General features: G+C 41.9%; 1 protein-coding gene across 1 annotated transcript in view; it reads left to right on the top strand.

Annotated features, from left to right (window-relative positions):
* Window positions 1–24,273, top strand: part of LOC114607801 (putative acyl-CoA dehydrogenase 6) — a 48,054-nt gene that overhangs the window by 15,578 nt on the left and 8,203 nt on the right. The window contains exons 3-6 of the mRNA XM_028751275.2: window positions 11,716–11,845; window positions 18,094–18,200; window positions 19,121–19,288; window positions 22,751–22,924. Coding sequence (XP_028607108.2) covers window positions 11,716–11,845; window positions 18,094–18,200; window positions 19,121–19,288; window positions 22,751–22,924 — 579 coding nt within the window. The remainder of the gene's footprint in view (window positions 1–11,715; window positions 11,846–18,093; window positions 18,201–19,120; window positions 19,289–22,750; window positions 22,925–24,273) is intronic.

Here is a 24,273-nt window from a genome sequence, read left to right on the forward strand (position 1 = left end):
CCAGCAGCACCGGAGCACAGAGAGGAATTAGAAAGAACGACACTCTGCTTGCCTGGAGGGGAGGGGCTTTCCCTGCTCTTTGTTCGTTTGAGCAAACACAGCAACGAAACAGAGAAGGGTGGGCAGTAAGACCCTGAGGCAGAATGCAGGAAAGCAACCACTTCCTCTTTTCAGGTTTCCCTTCTCCGTGACTCGCGATTTGACTTTTGCTTGATTTTTTGGCTCCAGGGAGGACACATTCGCTCTATAACACGCACAGACATTTCCCCTTCCTTTTTAGGAGAAAAAATCTGCGTGTTATAGAGGGAAAAATACGGTACCTGGTACTAACTTGGAATGTATTTTACCTTTTTTAAAGTTGATCATTTGTGTAGATTTATAAGCTGATTCTGTTAAATAATCACTTCTTGTTTCCAAAATTAAGTGTCAGAAAGTATTCCCCCCACCAGTTTTTTTAAAAAAGGAAACCAATCTTATGTTTACAAAAGCTATGCTTAAAGTTTGGAGCATGTGTTTTCAAAAACTTGCTCCAGAAATGTTTCCCCTTACCTTTGACTAATCAGTTTATAGAAAGTCAACTACAACATATACTTAATGGCTCAATCTGGTGAAACATTCTTCATTTTAAGGATTGGATAAACCAAGGACACATAGTTGCTTAATATCAAGCAGTAATCTACTGAATCAGACATACCTTCCATCTTTCCAAATAAGACCCGCAAGAGGACAACTTTTAACAAAATATGGAATTCCTTGTCTTAAAATTCCATTCAAAAATCTCTTGTTACAGAATGCTCAGAGAAAGTTCGTTTTAAAAATCTATACAATTCTGTCTAAATTTAAAAGAGAAGACTGGCAAGCAACATGCACAAAAAATGGGATTTTTTTTTTAAAAAAACCATGTTTATTGCAAATTTGTAAAGAAAAAAAGGGAAAAAACAGGGAAGAGGGAGGGGTAATTCTGTCACCTTGTGTTAACAGTATAATAAATATCACTAAATCCATCTTAATTTACACATACAAATCCATATATGCCATCCAGACATCCAAATGTTTGAAAATGGGGGAAAATTTCTTATGAAACAACATCTGATAATGCAACAGAGTGATTGGAATGGCTGTTCAAAAATACACATGCTCCATTAATCCATGCTAACTTAAAGGAAAATTTATTTGGAACAATTTATCCATGTTAACTTGTTTCATATTGACTAAGCAAAATATATAATCAAAACATGTTATGTTTGAGGTGAAAGAGAAGCAGAGTCAATTTCAAAAAATAGTTGTACAATACTAAAATAAAAACCTTTTGGATTATAGAACTAAATGTAGTACAAGAAAGGACAGGATATGTGTTACCAAGAAACTGAAAACATTTCTCTTTTGTATGATACAACCAGAAGCACAGATCTCCAACTGAAGGCAAATTTTCTATACTTTGTAATGGAAGAGTAAAGATCCCAACACACAACACTTGCATTATTTACTTGTATGGCACTAATTTTATTATTGGTGTTAGATACTGATTCCTGTTTGTTTTATATACTGGCTTTCATTGTTTTATTTTTGTTACTGTTATCTTTGGATTATTTTTTTGGGAGAAAAAAAGGATGTTAAAAAGTTTGTACAAACCAGAAGTTAAAATACAATAGCCAATGATTTAAAGTAGAGTTCTTGGAAAGTTGGTACTCTCTCTATAATCTCTTTTATAATATGTTTTGAAGAGTGAAATTATTTTGTTTACAGCAGTTTTCTACCAAGTGTACTATAAATCACTTTGAGATGCCCCATATAGGAAACATTTTATAAATGAAAGAAATAATAATGTGCATATCAAATACATGCATTAACACCTAACTTTTTTTTTCTACAGAAAAGAAAACCTAGGTATCATTCCATCCTGTCCATTAAAGAGTTCTTTGCAACTCTGAGGTTAAAAGCTTGCAGGTCAAGCAAGGGCCATTCATCATTGAATGCCTTCAAGTGTTCATTTTCAAACAATTCAGTGCAACAAGCAAGAAGTCAGGGCTAGACCTGGATGAGTTGCTGATGGCTAGTGCCACACCAGCTGTCCTCCCCTTAATTTTTTTCTTCTCTTTTTCTGTTTTGGGTCCCCCTATACCTCTTCCTTCTCTTACTCTGTTTTTTGACATTGCTTGTGGTGTTGCCAGGGACGCGGGTGGCACTGTGGGTTAAACCACAGATCCTAGGACTTGCCGATCAGAAGGTCGGCAGTTCGAATCCCCACAATGGGGTGAGCTCCTGTTGCTCGGTCCCTGCTCCTGCCAACCTAGCAGTTCGAAAGCACGTCAAAGTGCAAGTAGATAAAACAGGTACCGCTCCGGCGGGAAGGTAAACGGCGTTTCTGTGCACTGCTCTGGTTCGCCAGAAGCGGCTTAGTCATGCTGGTCACATGACCCGGAAGCTGTACGCTGGCTCCCTCGGCCAATAAAGTGAGATGAGCGCCGCAACCCCAGAGTCGGTCACGACTGGACCTAATGGTCCCTTTACCTTTACCTATACCTAGTGGTGTTGCCAAGGATCCCAACCAGCTATGTCTGCATAGCATAGCTACGTAGCATAGCTACGGCCATTTGCACTGGGCTGCCGGATTGCTGTGCAAGACGAGAATATTGTCCAATATCTAGGCCTCCATTTATTAATGTTTGTCTCCTGAATATTTTAAACGAAGAGTGCAGATTCGTTAGGAGGGAATGCATAAATAAACGTTGAGGCAAATTAAATCAAGTGTCCATGCAATCTCCAGAGTACACAATAAAGCTAGAAAAGGCTGTTCTCATTAACATTTTTTAATGGCAGCATGGCATGAAGCGACACAAGCTTCTAATTAGGGGAATGATGTAGGCAACACTCTAGGTTGGTAGAGGTATGGCTTGATCTATTGCTTAAAAAAAGAGTTCCCACGGTAATTGTGCTTACTGATAACCTGACTATTCAGAAGCGGGGGGTGGGGGGTGGTTTGGGATGGCACAACCCCAGTAGCTCAGAGCATGGGCTTTGCATGCCAAAGGACCCAGGTGAAACCTTGGGGTCTGCAAGCAGTGCTGGAAGCCTTGGAGATCTGCTGCCAGCCATTGTAGAACAGTGCAGACAGTACGTAGGTCGTCTGACTTTGTATAAGGCTGCAATTTCATATGCCCTTACCTGGGAGTAAATTGTCTTAATCTCAGTGCAACTGACTCCTTAGGAGGCAGGCATAGAATTGTTTACATGCTGCTTTTGCGAGGGGGAGCATTTTTAGATGCAACTGCAGAGGATGGGAAGACATCCCAAGGGCAAAATGTAAACTCGGCAGATTGGCTAGCGTGTTAAAGGAGCATCCAGCCTCTATTAACAGAGCTTCAGTATTTGCACTCCTAGGATTGTTCTGCCCTTTTTCTGGTGGTGCATTTACCTTGGGGAGCCATTTCACCTTGCTTGTCAACATAGCAGCGACTTCAGATTGGCAGATTCATTGCCTGCTGTTTTGCAGATGCCCCTTTCCGAAGGGGAAGCTCCGGCAAGCGTTAACTCTGAGCTCTGAATTCTAAGTGTGAGTTTCGGAGACCTTTCTTGTGACCCAAGCAGAGACAAATGGTATAAAAGTGTCTAATGGCAGGGACTGTGGAGATCCCTGTGGAAAACGGGGGCAATCTATTGTTTCCATACCTGCAGAATCTTAATAGCTGATCTCAGACGGTGCTGCGCTGAATACTTTCCATGTGTGTGAAAGGAGAATCCTTAACCTCAGTAGATATACAAGGGAAATTGATTTTTAAAAATGCTATGTCCAACCTTGTTTTTTGCAGGAAAGAGCCCTCTGCTACTCAGAAAGTTAATTACTGTCCTTGGGAAGGGAGAAGGCTTGCCAGTATCTCTGTGGATACTTGGATAAAATCCTATCTCCCTGGGGAGGAAACAGCACAGCTGGAGCATGAAATGTACATTTTCTAATTCAGGCGTAGGCAAACTCCGGCCCTCCAGATGTTTGGGACTACAATTCCCATCATCCCTAGCTAACAGGGCCAGTGGTCAGGGATAGTGGGAATTGTAGTCCCAAACATCTGGAGGGCTGGAGTTTGCCTATGCCTCTTCTAATCGTTCTGGGAAGATCGCTTGGTAGGTTTTGTTGTTTTCCCAGCTCAACCCCAGCTAAGGCTGAGGATGGATGGAGATGGAGGAATTGTTAGCTGAAGTGAGAGATGGGCACTGCGGTCGCTTAGGAGAACGGGGCAGTGGGGCCTTCCAGCAGGGATGGGCAGCCTGTGGCCCTGTACATGTTGGTGGACTCCCACCTGTCACACTGCTTGGGGATCGTGGGCAGTGCTTTGAAAAAAAAGTGAGAAGAACTTGGGGATAGCCAGTGAAGCTGAATGTTGGAAGATTGTGGACAAAAGAACGTTGTTCACACGACGCATAGCTGAACTATGGAATTGGCTGCTACAAGAGGCAGCGGTGGCTACCAACTTGGAGAGCGTAGTAAAAGTATGGTTTTGAATTTCCAGTTGCTGTAAACTGCAGGAGGGACGAGGGCTGTTGTGTTTCTTTCCTGCTTGCATGTGGGGGACCACTGTGAGAACAAGATGCTGGACTAGATGGGCTACTGCAACTGTACCAGCAGTCCTTTCTTATGTTCTTTAGATGCTTCCACTTGCTTTCTCTCAAATTTCACAGGAAGCGTCTGTCCATAAAAATTCATGGTTCCAAGATGGTGAGTGGTAGGAAGAAACCCAATAACCTTTGTGTGGTGCTTAGGATGTCATAACTGTCTGCATAGTTCTTAGGAAATGCAGTTCCCCCTTCCTCCACTATTCACTCTCTTTCAGCTATTTAAGGCAAAAGATGTAAAGTTTGGCTGTCGTGTTCATTGGACATTGATTATTTAAAAGGTCAAAATGATGCTCAGTCTTGATGGTAATTAATCTGCGTTAAGGCCAGGGTTCTTTTTTGTCATCTAGGAGCAGAAAAACACCTTTCTCGATAGTGGCAGGTTAAATTTTTAATGAACATGGCCTTTGTGCCACGATCATTAGTCATTTGTGATATAATTTGATTTGCAATTAATTACAATAATGTGTTTTCCATTAATCAGCCAGGCCTGCTTAGGCAAGCAACAGCAAGTTTAGTCTAGGAATGTTTCTTGGAGCATTTAATCCGTGAGCAAATGCAGCTCCTGGAAAGTAGGGAACGATGACACTGTCACTTTCGGTTGTGTAAGTTTCTCATTTCTCCACATTCCCACAGCAAATTGTGATTTATTTAAGTCCTCATGAAACTTCATCAGCATTTTAGTGTGATTTTTCTCCCGATACAAAACATTTGGGTACGCCGCTTTGACGGATACAGTGGTACCTCTGGTTACGTACTTAATTTGTTCCGGAGGTCCATTCTTAACCTGAAACTGTTCTTAACCTGAAGCACCACTTTAGCTAATGGGGCCTCCCATTGTTGTCGCACCACCACCGCACAATTTCTGTTCTCATCCTGAAGCAAAGTTCTTAACCCGAGGTACTATTTCTGGGTTAACGAGGCTGTAACCTGAAGCGTATGTAACCTGAAGCATATGTAACCCGAGGTACCACTGTACATGCATTTTTGCTAGGAAATGCCCCTAAAATAATGCATTTTTGGTTGGAGAACTGCATTGCAAATTTTGAGGAGTGCAAATTTTGAGGAGTACCTGTGTTTCAGTGGTTGGAGCAGTAAGAATGAGGCAGTTTCTCATTAAATGCAAGCTAAATTGAATTGTTCCTTAATACCAAAGGGCAAAGATGCACAAGTTATAACACTTCAGCGCAGAGGCCCAAGTGACAGCCCCACAGCCACAAAGGCTGACTAAACTGAAGCCAATTGTACTGCATCACCAACTGTACACAGTATTCCATGCGTTGTTGCGACATAGATTTGTATAAAGGTGTTGTGATATTTGTTGTCTATTTTCTCTTCTCTTCTCATTGTTCCTCAAGATGGAAGTTGCCTTTTTCACAGCATCAGTACAGAGACATTTCAGTCAATGCCCAGATCCCATTCCTGGCCTGCTGCTGCCAACACAGACACCACTAGCACTATAAGTGAAGCTAGGAATTTTTTGTCCCACTTTACACTTGCTTCGGTTGAGCTGTTTTTGCCTTTTTGATCCCCATTCTGCCGTTTTGGAGAGATACTTCTGGGGCTCTTTGCTGTCCCTGTTTTGTTTTTACCACCCTAAATTAATTGGAGTCATCAGCAAACTTGTCCTGCGCAGTGCTCATCACTGTCTTGTCACAATATATAACTTTGGGGGACCCCACTTTTTACATGCCTCCGTTGTGAGAACCATTCATTTATTGTGTTCTCAGTTTCATATTCTTTAACCAGAAACTTTTAACTGTTTCATACTCTATATCCATAAGAGCATCTTGCCTCTTATCCTATGATTACTAAGTTTGCTTAGGAGTCTTGGGTGAGGGACTGTAGCATGAATCTGCTGCAGTTTGATAAGTTTGGTTTGCTTGTTTGTTTATTTAGGTTATTAGTTTGCTGCTCTCAGTTTTTAAAATTGTTTTTACTTCATCTCATAATAAGGCATGGATTAAGGCACAAATGTCAAAGTCCACTTTTTGAGGGCAGAGCTGCATTTTAGGTCATGCGTTTCATCTTCCACGACCTTGTTAAAATTTTGTTTTGCAGAGGAAGCAGTTTTCCACACGTTGAGAAAAGGAGAGAATCAGAACACTAATCTCCACTGCATATTAAGGAAAACAGAGCCTTGGAAATACTGATTAAAAATCAAGGCACGTTGCCAAAAAACCTGGCTGTTCTTTTTCTCAACAAGCTCAGTTGTTTTAAAAAAATTAAATAGTTATACATTAATTCTGGTTTCCAAGGCTTTTTAATAAGCATTATGTTTTGGTTCTGCCCCCCACCTTTTCTTTCTCTACCTTCTTTCCTCTGCCCTCACCACAAAAGTAATGGCCTGCCATCCTTTTCTACCCTTCCCCTTTTCCTGATGTAGGGAGGAATAGAGCCGTAGGTTGTGTACACAACGTATATTTCAGGCAACCCCTGGAAAAAAGAATCCTGGGAACTGTAGTTTACCCTTCAAAGAGCCACAATTCCCAGCACTCTTGACAAAATACAGGTCCCAGAATTCTTTTCCCCAGAGGTTGCTTCAAATGTATGGCACAAATGCAGCTTACCTTTGGATGGAATCGTTGGATGGAAAAGCTGGTGTTGATTGTAAATATATCTCAGATCCAGGGTCAAGGGAACAGGTTGCTATATCTTCTCCCTCTTTTATTGTGCCCACATATCCACTTGACTGCTTATGCTGGCAAACGTCTATAGCTGTTATTTATAAACAGAATTTGAAACTGTTTTTAAGTGGATGTCAGAGCCCAGGGTGACAAACATAAAAAAATTAAAGCAGCACAATTTAAAATAAAATAAAAGCGTATTTAAAACATCCCTGGTTTAAGCTTTTGTTTAGTCAAACTTCCTTTAATAAGAGGTTCCATATTAGCAAGAATAGCAATGTGGAATCTGTGCCCCATCCCATCCTTGCAGATGTTGTTGGATACAGCTCTTATCATCCCTGACCATTGACCATGCTGCTTGGGGCTGATACGAGTTGATGCCTGACAACATCTGGAGAACCACAGGCTCTCTTTAAATTCCAACTCAGCCATGAAGCTCGTGCGACCTTGGACCAATCTGTCTGTCTGTCTGTCTGTCTGTCTGTCTGTCTGTCTCTCTCTCTCTCTCTCTCTCTCTCTCTCTCTCTCTCTTATATACCCCCTGATAGGAGGATAAACTGCATGTTTGTGATGTTCAGAGAAATCCATGTCCCCCTGATGGAAGGGTGCAATAGAAATGTAACATGCCTAACCCTCATAGCGTGTTTATTTAAGAAAACCAGATGCCTTTGAAATAACTATTGGGGAAGGGGCCTTATGAAATAGATGAATTTAAATTAGCCTGAGAAGAGGTTTGTTTGTACATTTCAAAATGAAATAAGGTTAATTAAAATCAGCGGCAGGGTCCTGAATAGGTGCCAACTAGAATTTTGCATGATCTTGTTTGGTATTTTATGCATTAGTTAATACAGAATAGGGCATTTGTTTTTAAAACTGCTCTTGGCTTGACGGACCATTCAATGCATATTCAGTGTATCCATGTGTGTTACTTTATTGGCTTTGAACCTCTTAATAAAGCGATTATGCATTCCACCGCGTTGCTGTGTGATCTGTGATAAATTGTATTGCAATTAGCATTGACAGGTACTATTATAGTCAAATGCCTGTATTGCTATTGCAGAATTTTTAAAAAAAATTTGGGTCTTGTCTTTTGCAGCTAGATTTGTTTCAAGTTGTGTATCATTTATATAGTGCTATCAAAGTTCTGAACTGCAGTTCCCATGACTAATGGCCATGCAGATGGGAGTTGGGCGTCCCCTACTCCTGCTCCAAAATTTTGCACAAGGGAGGCAACGGCAGAAAGGGAGAGGAATGGATGCAGGGGTAAATTGTAGAAAATGTGTTGGGCTAGCAGGCAGGTGGGCATGAAGATCACGTTTGCCAAGTAGTCCTGGAAATAGCCTGATAATGGAAGTGTCAGAATAGATTAGCTTTCTCATTGTGCTTTATCTCTGGTCTGGAATATGATGATGATGATGATGATGAATCCCTCAAGGCAAGTCTGTATGATTATATCCCCACTCACTGCAGAAAGGGATATTGAAACTGAGGGAGAAGAATGTGCTTAAGTCCATCGGGTGAGGTCATGGCCGAGGTGACATTTGAATCAGGAGGTTACAGATGTATAGCTCCCTCAACCACAGTGCTACACCAGCTTGTGTCTGAACAGCCTGTACTGCAGGGGAACTGCTAATGCCCTTTGTGGAATTATCATTTTCTAGGATGTTCAACTAGGCAAAGTGCTGATTACACTTACAAATTTTGTGTTCTGACATCTCCGACTGGGGTGCTGCTGTTGTTTCTGTTGGTCTGTGTATCTTAGTTTTGAATCTTGTGATTTATGTGGAAATTGTTCAGTATTTTTTATTGTTTTATTTATTGTTTATGACTACTTTTGTTAAGTTATACAGTGGTACCTTGGGTTACAGACACTTCAGGTTACAGACTCCACTAACCCAGAAATAGTACCTCAGGTTAAGAACTTTGCTGCAGGACGAGAACAGAAATCGTGTGGCGGCAGCGAGAGGCCCCATCAGCTAAAGTGATACCTCAGGTTAAGAACAGTTTTAGGTTAAGAACGGACCTCCAGAATGAATTAAGTTCTCAACCTGAGGTACCACTGTAGTTGTGCCTCTTCTTCATGTTGCAAGCTGCCTTGAGCATAGTTTGAACTGCGGAAAGGAGGCATACACATAAAACATATGTGTGCATGTATTAAGGGAGAAGAGTTTTTTCGTAGTTTTTTATGGTTTCTAGTGGGGTAGCTATGTCTCGTCCAGCAAAAAACAAAGAAAGCCTTATAGAACCTTAAAGACTAACAGATTTATTATGGTTTAAGCTTTCATGAACAGCAAAAACCACTGAATCACAATACATCAGTATGTTTAATGCTCATATTTGTGAGAGGACAGCAATCTCCTCTGCCCCCTTGAGTGTTTTTCTATAGCTGGTAAAATGTGGCAGATCAAACCTTTTCACAAAAGTGCCTTTCCTCATTGTTCTGGACTCTGAGAGATGATTGTCAGGTTTCGAGTAATGTTGGCATTTGCATATGAAAAGCAGCTTGAAGTCAGCTTATTATGCATTTAAATTGTTGCTTCTAAATTTTACATTTTATTAACTTAAAAACTTTTCCTCTCCCCTGCAGCCCCCTTCCCTCATTACAATAAGTCCCCAAGTTCTCCAGAGCAGATTTTTGCAGGGTACAAGAATAGCGAACTGACAAAAGTCACTCCTTCCACCTCTATTGGCAGGAGCGCCCCTTGAGTGGAATTCTTCTGAATCTGAATCTAAGCCAATTAATACCACGCTCTGTGGAGCCCAGTGGGTATAGCCATTGCTAGTCATACTCGGAGTAGACCCATTGAAATGAATGGGTATGGCTAAGTTAAAAGGTAAAGGGACCCCTGACCATTAGGTCCAGTCGTGACCGACTCTGGGGTTGCGCGCTCATCTCGTTCTATAGGCCGAGGGAGCTGGCGTTTGTCCACAGACAGCTTCTGGGTCATGTGGCCAGCATGACTAAGCCGCCTCTGGTGAACCAGAGCAGCACAGGGAAATGCCGTTTACCTTCCCGCCAGAGGAAGGTCTACTTGCACTTTGACGTGCTTCCGAACTGCTAGGTTGGCAGGAGCTGGAACCGAGCAACGGGAGCTGACCCCATTGCGGGGATTCGAACCGCCAACCTTCTGATCGGCAAGTCCTAGGCTCTGTCCTAGGCTAGCCACAGCGCCACCCGCGTCCTACTCGGAGTAGACCCATTGAAATTAATGGGCATGGCTAAGTTAGGCTGATGAATTTTAATGGGCCAATTCTGAGCAGAAATTCCTTAGATGCAACTCCAGGTTTCCTTCTTTTCAAGAGGGCTGCATCACTACCAACTGTAGGCACCAGATTTGGTGTAACTTTCGAGGTCCTTTTCTAGAGTTTGAGCTTTGAAGCCACATACTTATGTCCGAGCTTGGTCAGTGCTGTGTAATGGTCTCCCTTAACCGTACATGTGTGGGAAAATAGAGCTGGTATGTACTCTGTAGTTTGCCCTGGTGGAGAATTAATTTCTTTTCCGACAGATGTCCCAGAGGAGCAAACTTTGACCCAGTGGAGCAAGTCAAGAACCTGACTTCTTTCAGCCCAGACTAATGAAATAAGTCCCATTTAGAGAAGCATTAACATCAACTTAAAGCCATGCTATCAGCAAAACAACGCTGGATAAATCCTAGCCCATGATTTCTGGTATATTTCCGTAATTGAACAAATGCCATTTGCTTCCAAATATGAGGGCTTTATGAGTTTTTCTTAATGTCAATTGCTAAAAATCCTTTTAGGCTGTACATATATAATTTCAGACAAAAAAGCATGAATTAGGAAGTTTATTCCCGGTGATGGAAATGGGAGGAATAACCTTTAAGAAGATAATTTAGAAGACGTTTTCTACCAATGTATGCATTCTTCGTAATCATGATTTTAAATCGGGTATTAAGCGAGCAGTGCAAACAAGCATCCCTTGAGCGCTTAGAGGAGCTGTGAGCTCCTCCCCAGGAGCCTGCATGTTTCTGCAGTCCCAGTAAACTATAGTTTGGCTTTACAAGATGTACAAACAGTATAACACTTGATTCCTCACATACTTCAGATATTTTGGACTACAGTCCATGACAATTTCTCATGCTGGCTGGGGCTGAAGGTCGTTGGAATGCAAAATATCAGGTCAGAGAAAGCTGCATTATAGTATACTGGTAGCTTCGCCAGCATTGATCGGGAATTCTTAGAAAGCCAAAAATCAGTTTTGAAAAATTCAGTTTACAATCTTGATTTAAAACGACATCCAGTTGTATCCAAGCATAGATGAAAACCTACTCTTTTCTGTGAGGGACCATCCTTCAAAAATTAGGTTACGATAGCTTAAGAGGTATCCAAATGCATAGTGAACAACCAATTTTCCATAATATAGAGTAAGCGGTGGTAGTAACAACAACAACAAAAAAAAATTTGATTGAATACCATTTTATAATTCTTAAGAAGAAAATTCCCTTTCTTATAACAGAATATGGCGGCCTTGGCCTGGACTTCTCATACAGTATTGCAGTGGCTGAAGAACTGGGAAATATTCGCTGTGGAGGGGTTCCCATGGCGATTGGAGTACAAGCTGACATGGCGACACCTGCCCTTGCAAGGTAGATTTCCCAAGAAAACTCATTGGCTCTTTCTCTTGACTTTAAAGGGTTTGTTCTTCAGGGGGCAGTGAGGTGTTTTTTTTACAAAAGCAGAAAGAGAGCTACAGCTTTCAATCTAGCTCTGCATAATGAAGGAAGGCAAAAATGGAAGATTTTAAATGTGACATATGTTCCACCCAAAGTCATAAAATACCACAAAGGAAAAAGAATAGCTCACACAGATTTTAATGAAAAGCTATATTCTTGTTGGAGGATTTGTTTAAATGCTTCATTTGGTTGTTTCAATTATTGTGAATCGCCCTGGGATCAATTAACAAAAGGCAATCTAGGAAATCCCACAAATAAATAAATAAATAGGGTCACTATTAACTCGCCTGGTATGTGTTTACTTTTATGTATTCACCACAATTCAGCAAAGATCTGCAATGAATGGTAAGGTCCTGATTTAATTTGTTTGCTACTAATTTCAAGAAAGCTGCTATTATTTTGGTGCAAGGGCAAAATGAGGTTATAGCAAGAGGGTTTTTTCTTTTTCTTTTTTCTTTCTTTTTAATAAATCTTTATTGATTTGAATTAAAAAATATCAAAACGCAACGACATTTATTACAGACACAAAACGAGAAAATAAAAAAGAGAGAATATAAGAAGAGAGAAAAAGAGAAAGAAAAAGAAAAACCCCATAATACTATACATTTCATATATGTAATTGCCATATCTTTTTTGTGAGTTTGTAAATATGCAAGAGGTTTTTTCCAGATAGTTTGTGAGATATAAGCACATATTTCAACACTAAATAAAAGATGCGCTAACCCCAAAACATTATTGTTATCATCAACTTCATCACCACCTTGACATCCAATTTGGTCTCTAGCTGCAGTGCATAGCTTGGGAGTGGGAAAGTGCCTTCCTATCCATCTTGTGGTGTAACCATATCTAAGGAGGCTGTTGACTCTTAGTACCTGGATAACAGATCAGCATCTCACTGTCAAGTTTTCCCACATGTGTTCACATTGTCAAGCTGGCTCACCGCCTGACTGATGGCCCCTCCAGCTGCCTCTGCGAACATCGTATGGGGCAAGGTGTGCACTCTTCACCAATTTCCCGTCTGTAATATGGGAACTGCCATATCACCTACTTAGCAGTTGTTTTGAAGGCAAATGCTGTGAAGATCAAAGACCACTCTGCAAATTAGAAGGAAAGGTAACAGAAAAATCCATTAGTAGAAATGGTTCTGTACACCTGAGCCTGCATATTATCGCAGCTCACCAACACCCACCTCTTTGGCAGGTCGATAATCGCTCTAGTTTATCAAAGCTGCTGGTTATCTTGTTTGGGAGTTCAGGAAATAGAAGCCATGTTACATTATTTTTTCCACTGCAGTACCATTACTATTGCCGATGAGACGAGCCTCAAGGTAAAAAAAAAAAAGTAAATAAACTCTCAGCAGGTAATATTGGCACCCAACTCAATAGAGACAAGAACAAGATTGGACAGTTAATTTGCAAGAAGATGGATGGAAGTAATTCAGGATGAGAGAATCATAGGAGCATCGACAATTTAACATGTAGACACCAGAGTTGAAAATACCATGAAAGAAAATCTCAAAGGGATTTTTATTATCACCTGTCTTAGAAACTTGTGTATGTAGACGCTGTTGAAAAGTTCTCTCTGTCCACACCATTCATAATTTTTATGCCTGTCATGTCTCCATCATCATTGCTCAGTTTCCCCCCTAAACTAATAAGTCAAAAATGTTGGTTGCTCTAGTCACGGGATCATTTTGGTTGCCCTTTTGTGCAGCTTTTCCAGCAAAACAGTATCCTTCTGAAATAGAACAGCTTTCACCTGACATCTCAAACCTACCAGAGATGGTGCCTGCTGGATTTCTAATAGAAGGGAGTTCCATGGAGTTGGGCCCACAACACTCAAGGCATGGCTCCTTGTTGACACAAGTCATGCTTCTGGACTACAGAGGACCCACTAATAATGTTCTCCCAAATGTTCTCAGTAATTTACTTGGGCATATGGGGTAATGTGGTCATTAAAAGCACTACAGACCAAATCTTCTAGAGCAAAGCTAAGGGTAGCCTGACATATAGCATGTTGTCGTAATCCAGACTTGAGGTTACCAATGCATGGGCTACATCAGTGGCCGCAGCTGAAGCGGATCAATGGCATCCCTAACCTCTGAGACAACCTGTTTATGCTTTCTTGGTGGGGCAGAGATTGCCTTCTGTTGTGTTGTCAGCTATCAAGGAAGCCTGTGGATTTAGATCTAAGCACATGTAGGCTCATTACTGTTGGCCTTGCACACAATCATCTTAAGGCAGTGTACAATTAAAACAGCAAACGGTATTACAAAACAACAACAACTAGCTGATACATTTAAAACAAAACTAAAACAATACAGGATAGAGACCTGTGGCAGAGACCCATTCACCCACCTGGGAAAGCCTGTTGGGACGAGAAATGTCTTCAGCTGCTTCTAGAAAGTGGAGATAATGGGTGCCTGTCATATTTTGACAGAAACGTTATTCTACAGTACAGGGGCAGTCATACTGAAAGTCCTGCTCTGAGTTACTGGAGCCCAGGCTTCTGAGATTTGTGGAACTTGCAAAGAAGCTTTCCTGCAGACCATTGGGTTTAAGGTAGTGTCTCAAGTCACCTGGTCCTGAGCTGTAGATTTTAGTACCAAACACCTTGGACTTGACCCAGTAGCAAATCGGCAGCCAGTGAATATCCTGCAATCAATACGTTATGCTGGTGGGAATTTGTCCCCACAAGCAGCCTAGCTTCCATGTTCTGCACCACCTGTAGCCTCAGGACCAACCCCAAGGGTGGCCCCACAAAAAGTCCTTTGCAGTAATCCAACCATGTGGTTAAAGTTGAATTTGGAATTGGTCAAGTCCAGGTGTAAAATGCATTTTGCTTGTCTTCCCACCTCTACTCCTTTCTGAATTAACACCCCTGTTCTTGAATTTATCCAGACAAGTTAGAAATGTGAACATTCTTTGTTCGATATGAAGGCTTCCCCCAGAGAGATCTTTCCAAATAGCATTTTCTTTTTCCTTTTAAACATGTGTGGTATAAACCCCCTGGCAACGTGCGGGTTGCCATAATTTCACATATCGATTGCTTCCTCCCAAACTCTGGCCCATTTATTGTACTGCTGAGGATAAAAATGGCAGCTTGATGCAATAAGACTGTGGAAAGAATTCCCCAGAACAGGCTTGTATTATATTTAATTCTTCCCTGTGGTTTTTAAACAAATCAATAAATAGCTGACACATGGCTTCATCCCCCCCCCCCCAGTGTTTTGGCTTACGTTTGCTGTGTTTTTTCAACACCATGTGGCAATGACAGCCTCTGGGATACTAATCACATCCATTTACAAGCTACACAAATGTCTCATGGAAATTGCAAGAATATGCTGCACTAAAAGAGATGGGAGGAGGCAGGGAAGGGACACATTGGTTGAGAAATGAATACAACAGGCAAACCAACTTCCAAGAGACTGGTCTACTCCCACTATAAATAAACTGGCAGTGATCTACCCATTGGATTGACCACAGTTAGTTGCTGAGTTTTTTGGGGGTGGGGAATGACCAGAGTTGATGAGCTTATTGGGGAGGAATGACCAGAGTTGTTGAGCATTTTGGGGGGGAGGCTTCACCAAAGTTTGACCATGATCGACCACAGACACCCTGCGATTGACCGGTAGGTAGATCGCGATTGACCTGTTGGACATGCCTGGAATACAAGAATCTTTCCAGAAGAAATTGCAGGCACTGTTGGCAGAAGAAATTCTGATTATATTGAGAGTCCTGCACAATAAACCCTAAACCACTTACCCTGATACTTCTTTTCCAAAGGAATTGCAGGAGGTCAAATGGACTGCTTAGCCTTCCCTCTAATAACAAACTCCAGGGGCAACGGAAGTGCAGCCCATAGCAGGTCTCCAACAAAAGGGTGGCACCGCCATGCTTAAGGGAACACGGAGGTTTGAGGAAGTAATTTTTGAATAAAACTTCTAAAGCAGGAGTGGAGAGTCTGCAGTCCACAAGCCAGCTTTGGCCCATAAGGTTGTTTCCCCCAACCACGGCCACTTTCCCCATACCTGATGGCAGGTGGGGCAGGTGGAGATGCAGCTGAATCAGCTGCTTATCTGAGTTCACTGCAGGGAACTTGATCACACACTCAATCCCTGCAGAAAGTCATCCCCCATCCTTCAAAACTCACACTTCTCCAGATATTGCAATGCATTTCTTCAACTATGTAACGCATACATGTGTGAAGATTCATATACTGTACACACATATATTTGTGAACAACATACCAAAAAAATCTGTTACTTTGAGGATGTTTGCTTAGCAAAAACACGTATAGAGCAAAAATTGGTTCCAGAAATGTGTCTTATTAGGAGACTTTTTCAGGAGGACTGTTTCATTTATTATTATTATTATTATTATTATTATTATTATTATTATTGCAAACTGATGCGGAGAACCAAACTTAAGAATGGAAAAACAAGAAACGGAGAGAAACAGAAATGGATATATTCAACCCTCCCTAAGCATGTGACTCTCAAGATTGACTCTTTTCAGTATTGCTGCTGCTCTGTCTTGGGTTATCAGCTGTTCGATGCCCTTCTGTGCAGATCCGCTGCGCCACTCGTGTGTGCCAAGTGCCGCACTTGTCCTGGAAGACCTGCCATTTCCTTTGAAGTGGGTCATTTGACGTGGCGCTTAGAAAGACGCGAGCGTAGGGTGGTTTAATGAAATGTGGAATGTGAAAGAACTCACCTGCAGCTGTTCCTACTTGAAGCTACAATTTCCCCCCCACTGATGGTATGTCATAAAGTGTCAGTCCTAATTAGAAACTTTCCACACTCTAGATTTAATTAATTCAGTTGCACGACGCTCCGCACGGCTCCTTTTTTCTCCCCTGTGGGATGCGAAAGAAGAAAGAGTACCATCTCGTCTCCCTGCCTCCCTCCTTCATATTAAGAGAAGGGAACAAATGCCCCCCCTCCAGTTAAATCAGAATGAAGTGCAGGCATTTAAGACATGTTTTTGTTCAGTTCAGCAAGACTCCCATCTGCCAGAAAGCATATTGATTGCTCTTTAAGGGGAACTTGGGAAGCATTTTCCTGGGATACACAGGCATCTGCGTGGAAGAAGTGAGTGTGGTAAACGTAATAGTGTTCGGATGCCCTTAGAAATCTCTTCTTTGTAACTCCATTCAACAGAATTGCATTCACATTTTGTTCTGGAGTTGAAACATCAGTTCCGCTCATGGATGGTTTGCATGTAGGGCAGGAGCAGGGCTGTGTCGAAGTCTGCACATTTATTTGTCTGAGCAATTTATAATAAATCTCTAAGTGGTTTACAAAAACACAATACAGAAAAATCAGTTAAATCTATAAAATCAAACTTTGGTTAAAATGCTTGCTTGCCTGCTTGCTTGCTTGCAAAAAAGAAGAAGTCCACAGTAGACTCTGGAGGTTCAGGAAGGAGGGAAGCCTCTTGTCCCCCAACTGGAAGGGCATTGTGTAAAATTGAGCCCACAATACTAAACACACAGTTCCTGTTGTATTTGAGCTGTGCATCCAAGCGCCGGTGGGGGGGGGGAGGCCTCTTAACAGCGACTCCCCCAAAGAACTCAGTGATTGGGCAGGGATATATGGGATTAGCTGGCCGTTGCGGTATCCTGGACTCAAATTGTTAAGGGCCTTGTAAATTAATACATGAACGTAGAAGCATTGAGTATGGTCATTGGCAAAGAAACCCCTTTGTGTGAGCAGGTGCTTCTGTATAAGGCAGCTTCCTGTGTCCCTATATGTTTGGAGTATTTTGTTTTTGGGTGCTTGCCAGGGACTGCAAAGAAGGAGGGTATTGCAAAAACAGGGCATTTGTCAATTGCCCCAGCAAGCCACCAGTCCATTTGGATTGGTTCTCATTCCTTAGAAGAAGCTGCCTCTTAGTACCCCTGCCTTATTGCTTGATAGCCACATTGTAAATCTTATTTTTCTGTGGTTTCTTTTTGTTTCTCCCCTTCTGCAGACATACAAGTTATTTCCATGGCTTCTGTCTCTTTTGAATATGTATTTTGAAAAGACATAAATGAAAGTATTGCTCTCCCGTTCAAAGAAAAAAAATGGGGGGGGAGAGAGGAATATTGTAATGCCACTTGCATTCAGAAATCTTCAGAATTGTAGCAAACAATGTTCTGAATATTTTACATTGCAGATTTGGATCTGAAGAGCTGAAGAGAGAATTCCTTGCCCCAAGTATAGCTGGAGATGTTGTGGCTTGCTTAGGAGTCAGCGAACCTGGTGCAGGCTCAGATGTTGCAAGTAAGTAAATAGACTAAGTTTAGGATTTTTATAAGTTGTGTAAGCTGGTGTTCATTTCATCATGTTTTTGGATCTTGCTTCTCCTCAAAGTTCCTCAGGGTGACGCACACACAATCCCTCTGCCCCACGCAGACAACACAGAAACTTTAATTTTGCAAGATGGTGATTGGCCCGAGATCACCCAGTAAACTGTGTTTACATTCTCAGTTTCACAGATGTGCAGGAGATTAAGCTGCTAGTTGCTGTGCTATAGGGCATGGACGAGTAACCTTTTCTGTCACATTCTCTCCAAGGCAGTCTGTCAAGGGCTGCATTCCACTGATAGGTGGAGCCATACTTAAAGTGGGAGGGACCACTGCTTTCCCCTCCCTCTTCCTCCATGTCTAGTGGCTGCAGTGGGGAGAGCAGATCACTCTTGCCAGAGCTGCAACTTACCAGCTTGCAGAGGGCTATTGAAATTACACAAAATTGGGTCCCTGGGTATGGAAAGGATTTTCTGCAAGTGGGCTTCCTGAGCTGGTGGCGACAAGGGTTCCTTGTCAGGGTTGTGGATCATAATCTTACAGCATTTAGGACATTTTGTGCTGTTACGAAAAAGCTTTGCAGAATGGGCTCTTGCGGGGGGAAAGGGCCTAGTGTTTTGTATGATATTGCAATGCAAACGGCAACATGTGGGGCTGCCCCTGAGGTTGGTTCAGAAGCTGCAGCTAGTGAAGAATGCTCAACTCAGCTCACTAGGGCAGACTATGACCATCGTGTTACACCACTGCTGAAAGAATTGCACTGACTGCCAGTTAGCTACTAGGCTAAGTTCCAGTATGCTGGTGCTGTTGCACAAAGCCCTGTGCAGCCTGAAAATATTTTTTAGACCTCTTATTTCTGGAACAGGTACACCTAACAACTTATTTACTTTTGAATAGGCATCAAGACGAAGGCTGTAAGAAAAGGAGACGACTATATTATAAATGGTGGCAAAATGTGGATTACATCTGGTTGTCAGGCAGATTGGATGTGCTTGCTGGCGAACACTAGCGACGGACCACCTCACAGAAACAAATCTCTTCTGTGTCTGCCAATGAAGCTACCTGGTAATAAAAAGGGTGTCTTTGTGAGTGTCTGTGAAGGCACATGAAGCCATCAACTTGCTGAAGCTAAGCAGGTCTGGATCTGGCCTGTGCCTGGATGGGTGACGGCCTGGGAACTGCAAGCCTGCTGCCTTCAGTTCCATGATGCAACAAAGGCAGGATGCAAATGTAATAAATTATATGGGGAAATGGCAGTAGTACCAAAAATTGGAGGGCTGGAACATCTTCTGCTCTGACCTCCCTAACCTGTCCTTCCATCCTCAAATGAAAACAGTGTTGCCTGGAAATGAGATACTCTCTTAAAGTAATCAATCACATTTGAGAGAGGCTAAATGATATGTCATGGTTTGAAAGTCGCAGGGGGGATGGGTAGGAAATGAGAAATGGGAACGAAAGGAAAGTAAATATTTTATGCATAGTCTCTACCCCTTCCCTCACCCCAAACAGCGGAAATGTAAAACCATCTTTCTCTTAGATATGTGTTTGATGTGGTAATTTGTAACCTATTGTAGGAATAGATAAGGAACCCACAGATTTCTATTTTCTTTTTTTTAAAAAACAATACTTGTAAAAACACGGCTTGAAACATCCAAACACACTGAACAATACTGCTATCAATCTAGTATGTCTTGGAGAATGGTCACCAAAGCTACAGCCAGGAGATAGATAGATAGATATATTTCTTTGCTGTGTAAACTGTTTTTGTTGCTTAACTTCATTAGGTGACCTGGAAACCTGATGGCCAGAATGCCAACTTTCCACCCATGAACTTAAAACAGTTCATGAAATAGGCTTTACTGCCTTACCTTTTCCCTTTCTGCAACCCCCTCACCTCCCTTCCTGCAAATCTGCTCCTGGGAGTTGGAGGCGGCTTGGGAGTGATGTGGAATATGGTGGTGGTCAGGGCTTCAGGTGGAAAGGCTGTTTGTAGAAATTGCTTTCCCCCCTGACACAATTCGGGGTCCAAACCAATGAAAATCCAGAGCCATCACCACCTTTCTGTACAAAATATGGTTGAAGCTGGGGTCAGTTTAATATGTCCAAAGACATATACAGTGGTACCTCAGGTTACAGACGCTTCAGGTTACAGACTCTGCTAACACAGAAATAGTACCTTAGGTTAAGAACTTTGCTTCAGGATGAGAACAGAAATTGCGTGGCAGCAGCAGGAGGCCCCATTAGCTAAAGTGGTGCTTCAGGTTAAGAACAGTTTCAGGTTAAGAACAGACCTCCAGAACGAATTAAGTTTTTAACCCGAGGTACCACTGTATGTAGAGTTGAGATTGGCAATGGCAATTGAAAAGCACACAGAGCTGAAACTTCCTTCTTCAGCTCTGCGTACTTTTCATGGGAGAAAGAGACAACCACTCTCAGCATCTCGTGATGCTGTGAGGCAGCGAGGGGGATCTCAGAGACTTTGTGGGCAACTGGTGAAGGCCTCCAGGTCAACTTAAGGATAAGTAGATAGTTGTGGCCGATTTTGATATGAACAGACCATAGTAGGGTTTGGTACATCAGAGTCACTATGTTTTCTGCATGGGAAAATTACTGTTCTCCCCCCAGATAAGACTGGAATCTCCATTGTTGGCACTGCCCACAATCTCAGATGAAAATATTTCCATTTATTATTAAAGGACTTTTGTTCTATTAACTGCTCCTTTTCCGTTAAAAGAACAAACCAACAAACTTCTCATGCATCTTCAGGGCTGATCCCTCCCCTCTTCTGCATTGGAGAAGGACAGGTGGGAACTGCAACGAAATGTTGCAGCATGCAGTGCCTCTGTTCAGGGATCCATTAACGCTACCACCCTCCCACAATGGTCTGTCAGCATTCTGTGGCCATTGAGCACCCCCAGTTCTCATTAGGCTGGCTTTGGAGTTTTCTCCTTCCTCCTTAGGGGTTTCCCCCCACCCTCAATATTTTTTGTACTTCTGTGAATCTTGGGTTCTGCCCTGCTCAAGCCTGCTAATATCTTCCCTTGTGTGGGGGTGGTGATGTTTGGGCTACATAAGTAAACAGCACCCACTGCCTGAACATGCAAATGGAAGGAATGATAATACCGTGACTGAGATCAATTAAAATTTATGTGAACTGAGTTTATGGACTTCACCAAAATTAAGTCTGGTCATAACATAGCTAAACTTGCAGCCTGTTTGTTTTTTTCTTTTAAAAATGGCCAGTAATCCTGAATTATTTCTTCTTTGTTTTGTTCCTAACCAGGGTGAAATACCTCTCTTAGTTTTTGAACCTTACTGAATCCAGCTGCTTTGATTGTCATTCTGTGGACTTTTGTTTCCTTTGGAATTACAAATGTGCGTGCAGTTCTAACCAAGCGGCCTTAGAAACATAACAAATTAGGACTTTGCTACGCAGCCAAGATTCAGAAACTTATTTGAATTTGGAATCTGGAGGATGTTTTCAGTCATGCTTTCGTTTTTCCATGCGTCACTGTGGACTCCACTCTGCTAATGGGCTTAATTACACACGCAAGATTGAAACTTTAAGTGGAAGAGCCCTAGAGGCTCATGGGATTAAATAGGGAGGGGGAAACCATGTACACTGCCTCCAGCTCCTTGGGAGGCTGTTAGCAGCAGGAGTGAATGATGCTGAGCTAGGCAGACCAATGGCTTGACTTGGTTTAAGGCAGCTAGCTTCCATATAGTCCAACACACAGCTGCTTATCCCTGCCATGCCAACACATGGTTAAAAAGAGAAAAAAGCCCAGGATGATTCCGCAGCCTTGTTTTGCTGACTGTCTCGGGTCATGTGACCTTAAAGAAAATAGCATTTATCTATTTCATTCTGACCTCCACCCAGCAAAGAGAACAAAGATGAAATTTTCCCTTCTCTCAACCCACTCCTTCCCATTTTCTCCAAATGCCTTTCTTTTCTTTTTTAAAAGCTCACTTATCCTGGAATGACCTGAGGTTAATTGTTGCGGGTGTTTTGCTCTCAGAACCATATTCTGGATGGGAATGGAGGGCACATTCTCAAGGGTTTAGATACTTGAATGACGCTCTGAAAGACTGAACAAATTTCATACTAATTCTCTGTAAAAAATTTTACATGTTTTGTTTCCTTTATTAATCAAGATTCTAACGTTTTACCATAATAAGCAACCTGGACAGTTTTGACATTTTTCACTTTAAAATTCAGCTTACTCTCATTAGGAAGCTGTTCCTGTTTTCAGGATTATGAAAAGCAAGACCTTTTTTAAATCTTGAGAATTCTGATTTGCTGATTAACAACAGCACCACCGCTTTTACAGATGAGGTAGAAATGGAAGTATTTACCTTATCTTGGGTTTTTTTTAAATACACACACACTTGCATGTGTTCTTAAATTTTAAAATCTTATGTGTTTAAAAAGGAAGACTCTTGGTTATACCTTTTAAAAAGAAAATACCACGGTACGTTTGGGACTAATGGTTTCCTGTCACTTTTTCCACGAACCCTTATTCTTAGGTGTTCACATTGCTAAGAAAATCGACAAGATGGGCATGCGGTCATCCGACACGGCACAAATCTTTTTTGAAGATGTCAGAGTTCCCAGAAAATACCTCATTGGGGAGGAAGGAATGGGCTTTACGTACCAGATGTTGCAATTCCAAGAGGAGCGAATGTGGGGAGTAGCCAACAGTAAGTCCTCTGGGCAGTGTCCCTTACATAACAACTTACAAAATGCATTTTAGTGGTAGATCACAGCCATATCTTGATGGGCATTTTGAAAGCCCTTATTTTTGCTGAACACCAAATACTTTGGTATGCGCTGGCAAAGTCAGTTTTTTCCTCCCTTCTGCATCCTTGACATTCTATGTGCAGAAAAATACACAAATGAAAGTTCAACAAGCAGGAGTCCACAAATGGAACAAAAAGTTCCGTTTCTGACTCAGTAAGAGGCAGCTCCCTATGTTCTTATAAGTTAGCGGTTGTAAATTTTCCAGAGGGCCTTTCAGAACTCAGCTGTACATGCTTATTATGAAAAGGTCCTCCTAGAAAATGTGTAGAATTTTCTTGCACTTAATCTTACCCTCTGCTTCGCTCAGCACCCAAAACTAAGAAATTAACATTTTTTTCCTTTCCTTAACTAGGGTTTTTAGTGCATTTTTTATAACCCATATAGCACTGCCATCTGCTTCACAATGCCGTTACGATGGATTAAAAAAACAAAAACAAAACTCTCTGTTGGAAATGCCATTTTCTTATTTTTATTATAGAGATCACTTTAATATGTTCTTATAATAAGTGCAACAAATTAATGATTGAATTCCGCTTCTGCAGTCCTTATGGGAAACAAAGTATTATTGGGTTGCTGCCAACCAGCTTCTACTCAGAGCAGACCTATTGAAATTAATAGACCTACTTTAGCCATGCCAATTAATTTCAGTGGGCCTGTTTTGACTATGCCCAGCATTGCATACAACCCATTTTATTGATTCAGATATACTGCTTAATGTCAAGGTAGCACTCAAGTGGTTTGCAAAACATGAAAACCAATTACACAACATTGTTTAAATACAAAACAATTAGAAATACACCAGGCTGTTAAAACAGCATGGCAATTAAAGCAGGAGACTTTCACGAAGAGACCAAGGGGATGCCTGCATTCCAATCTCCGCTAATTCCCCCTTGTTTTATTTATACTGTATGCCACCTTTCTGCCAAGGCACCCAAGGCAGTTTGCAAATTGAAATAAACCTATGGTGTGAAATACAGATTAACACTTGTAAAAGGTGTGTGATGGGTGGCGCTGTGGTCTAAACCACTGAGCCTCTTGGGCTTGCTGATCAGGTGGTCAGTGGTTCGAATCCCCGCTCCTATTGAGTCAGCTCCTATTGCTCTGTCCCAGCTTCTGCCAACCTAGCAGTTTGAAAGAACACCAGTGCAAGTAGATAAATAGGTACTGCTGCAGCAGGAAGGTAAACGGCGTTTCCGTGCGCTCTGCTTTCTGTCACAGTGTTCCACTGTGGACAAACGCCGGCTCCGTC

Source organism: Podarcis muralis, chromosome 12, assembly GCF_964188315.1.
Source record: "Podarcis muralis chromosome 12, rPodMur119.hap1.1, whole genome shotgun sequence".
Taxonomy (NCBI): domain Eukaryota; kingdom Metazoa; phylum Chordata; class Lepidosauria; order Squamata; family Lacertidae; genus Podarcis; species Podarcis muralis.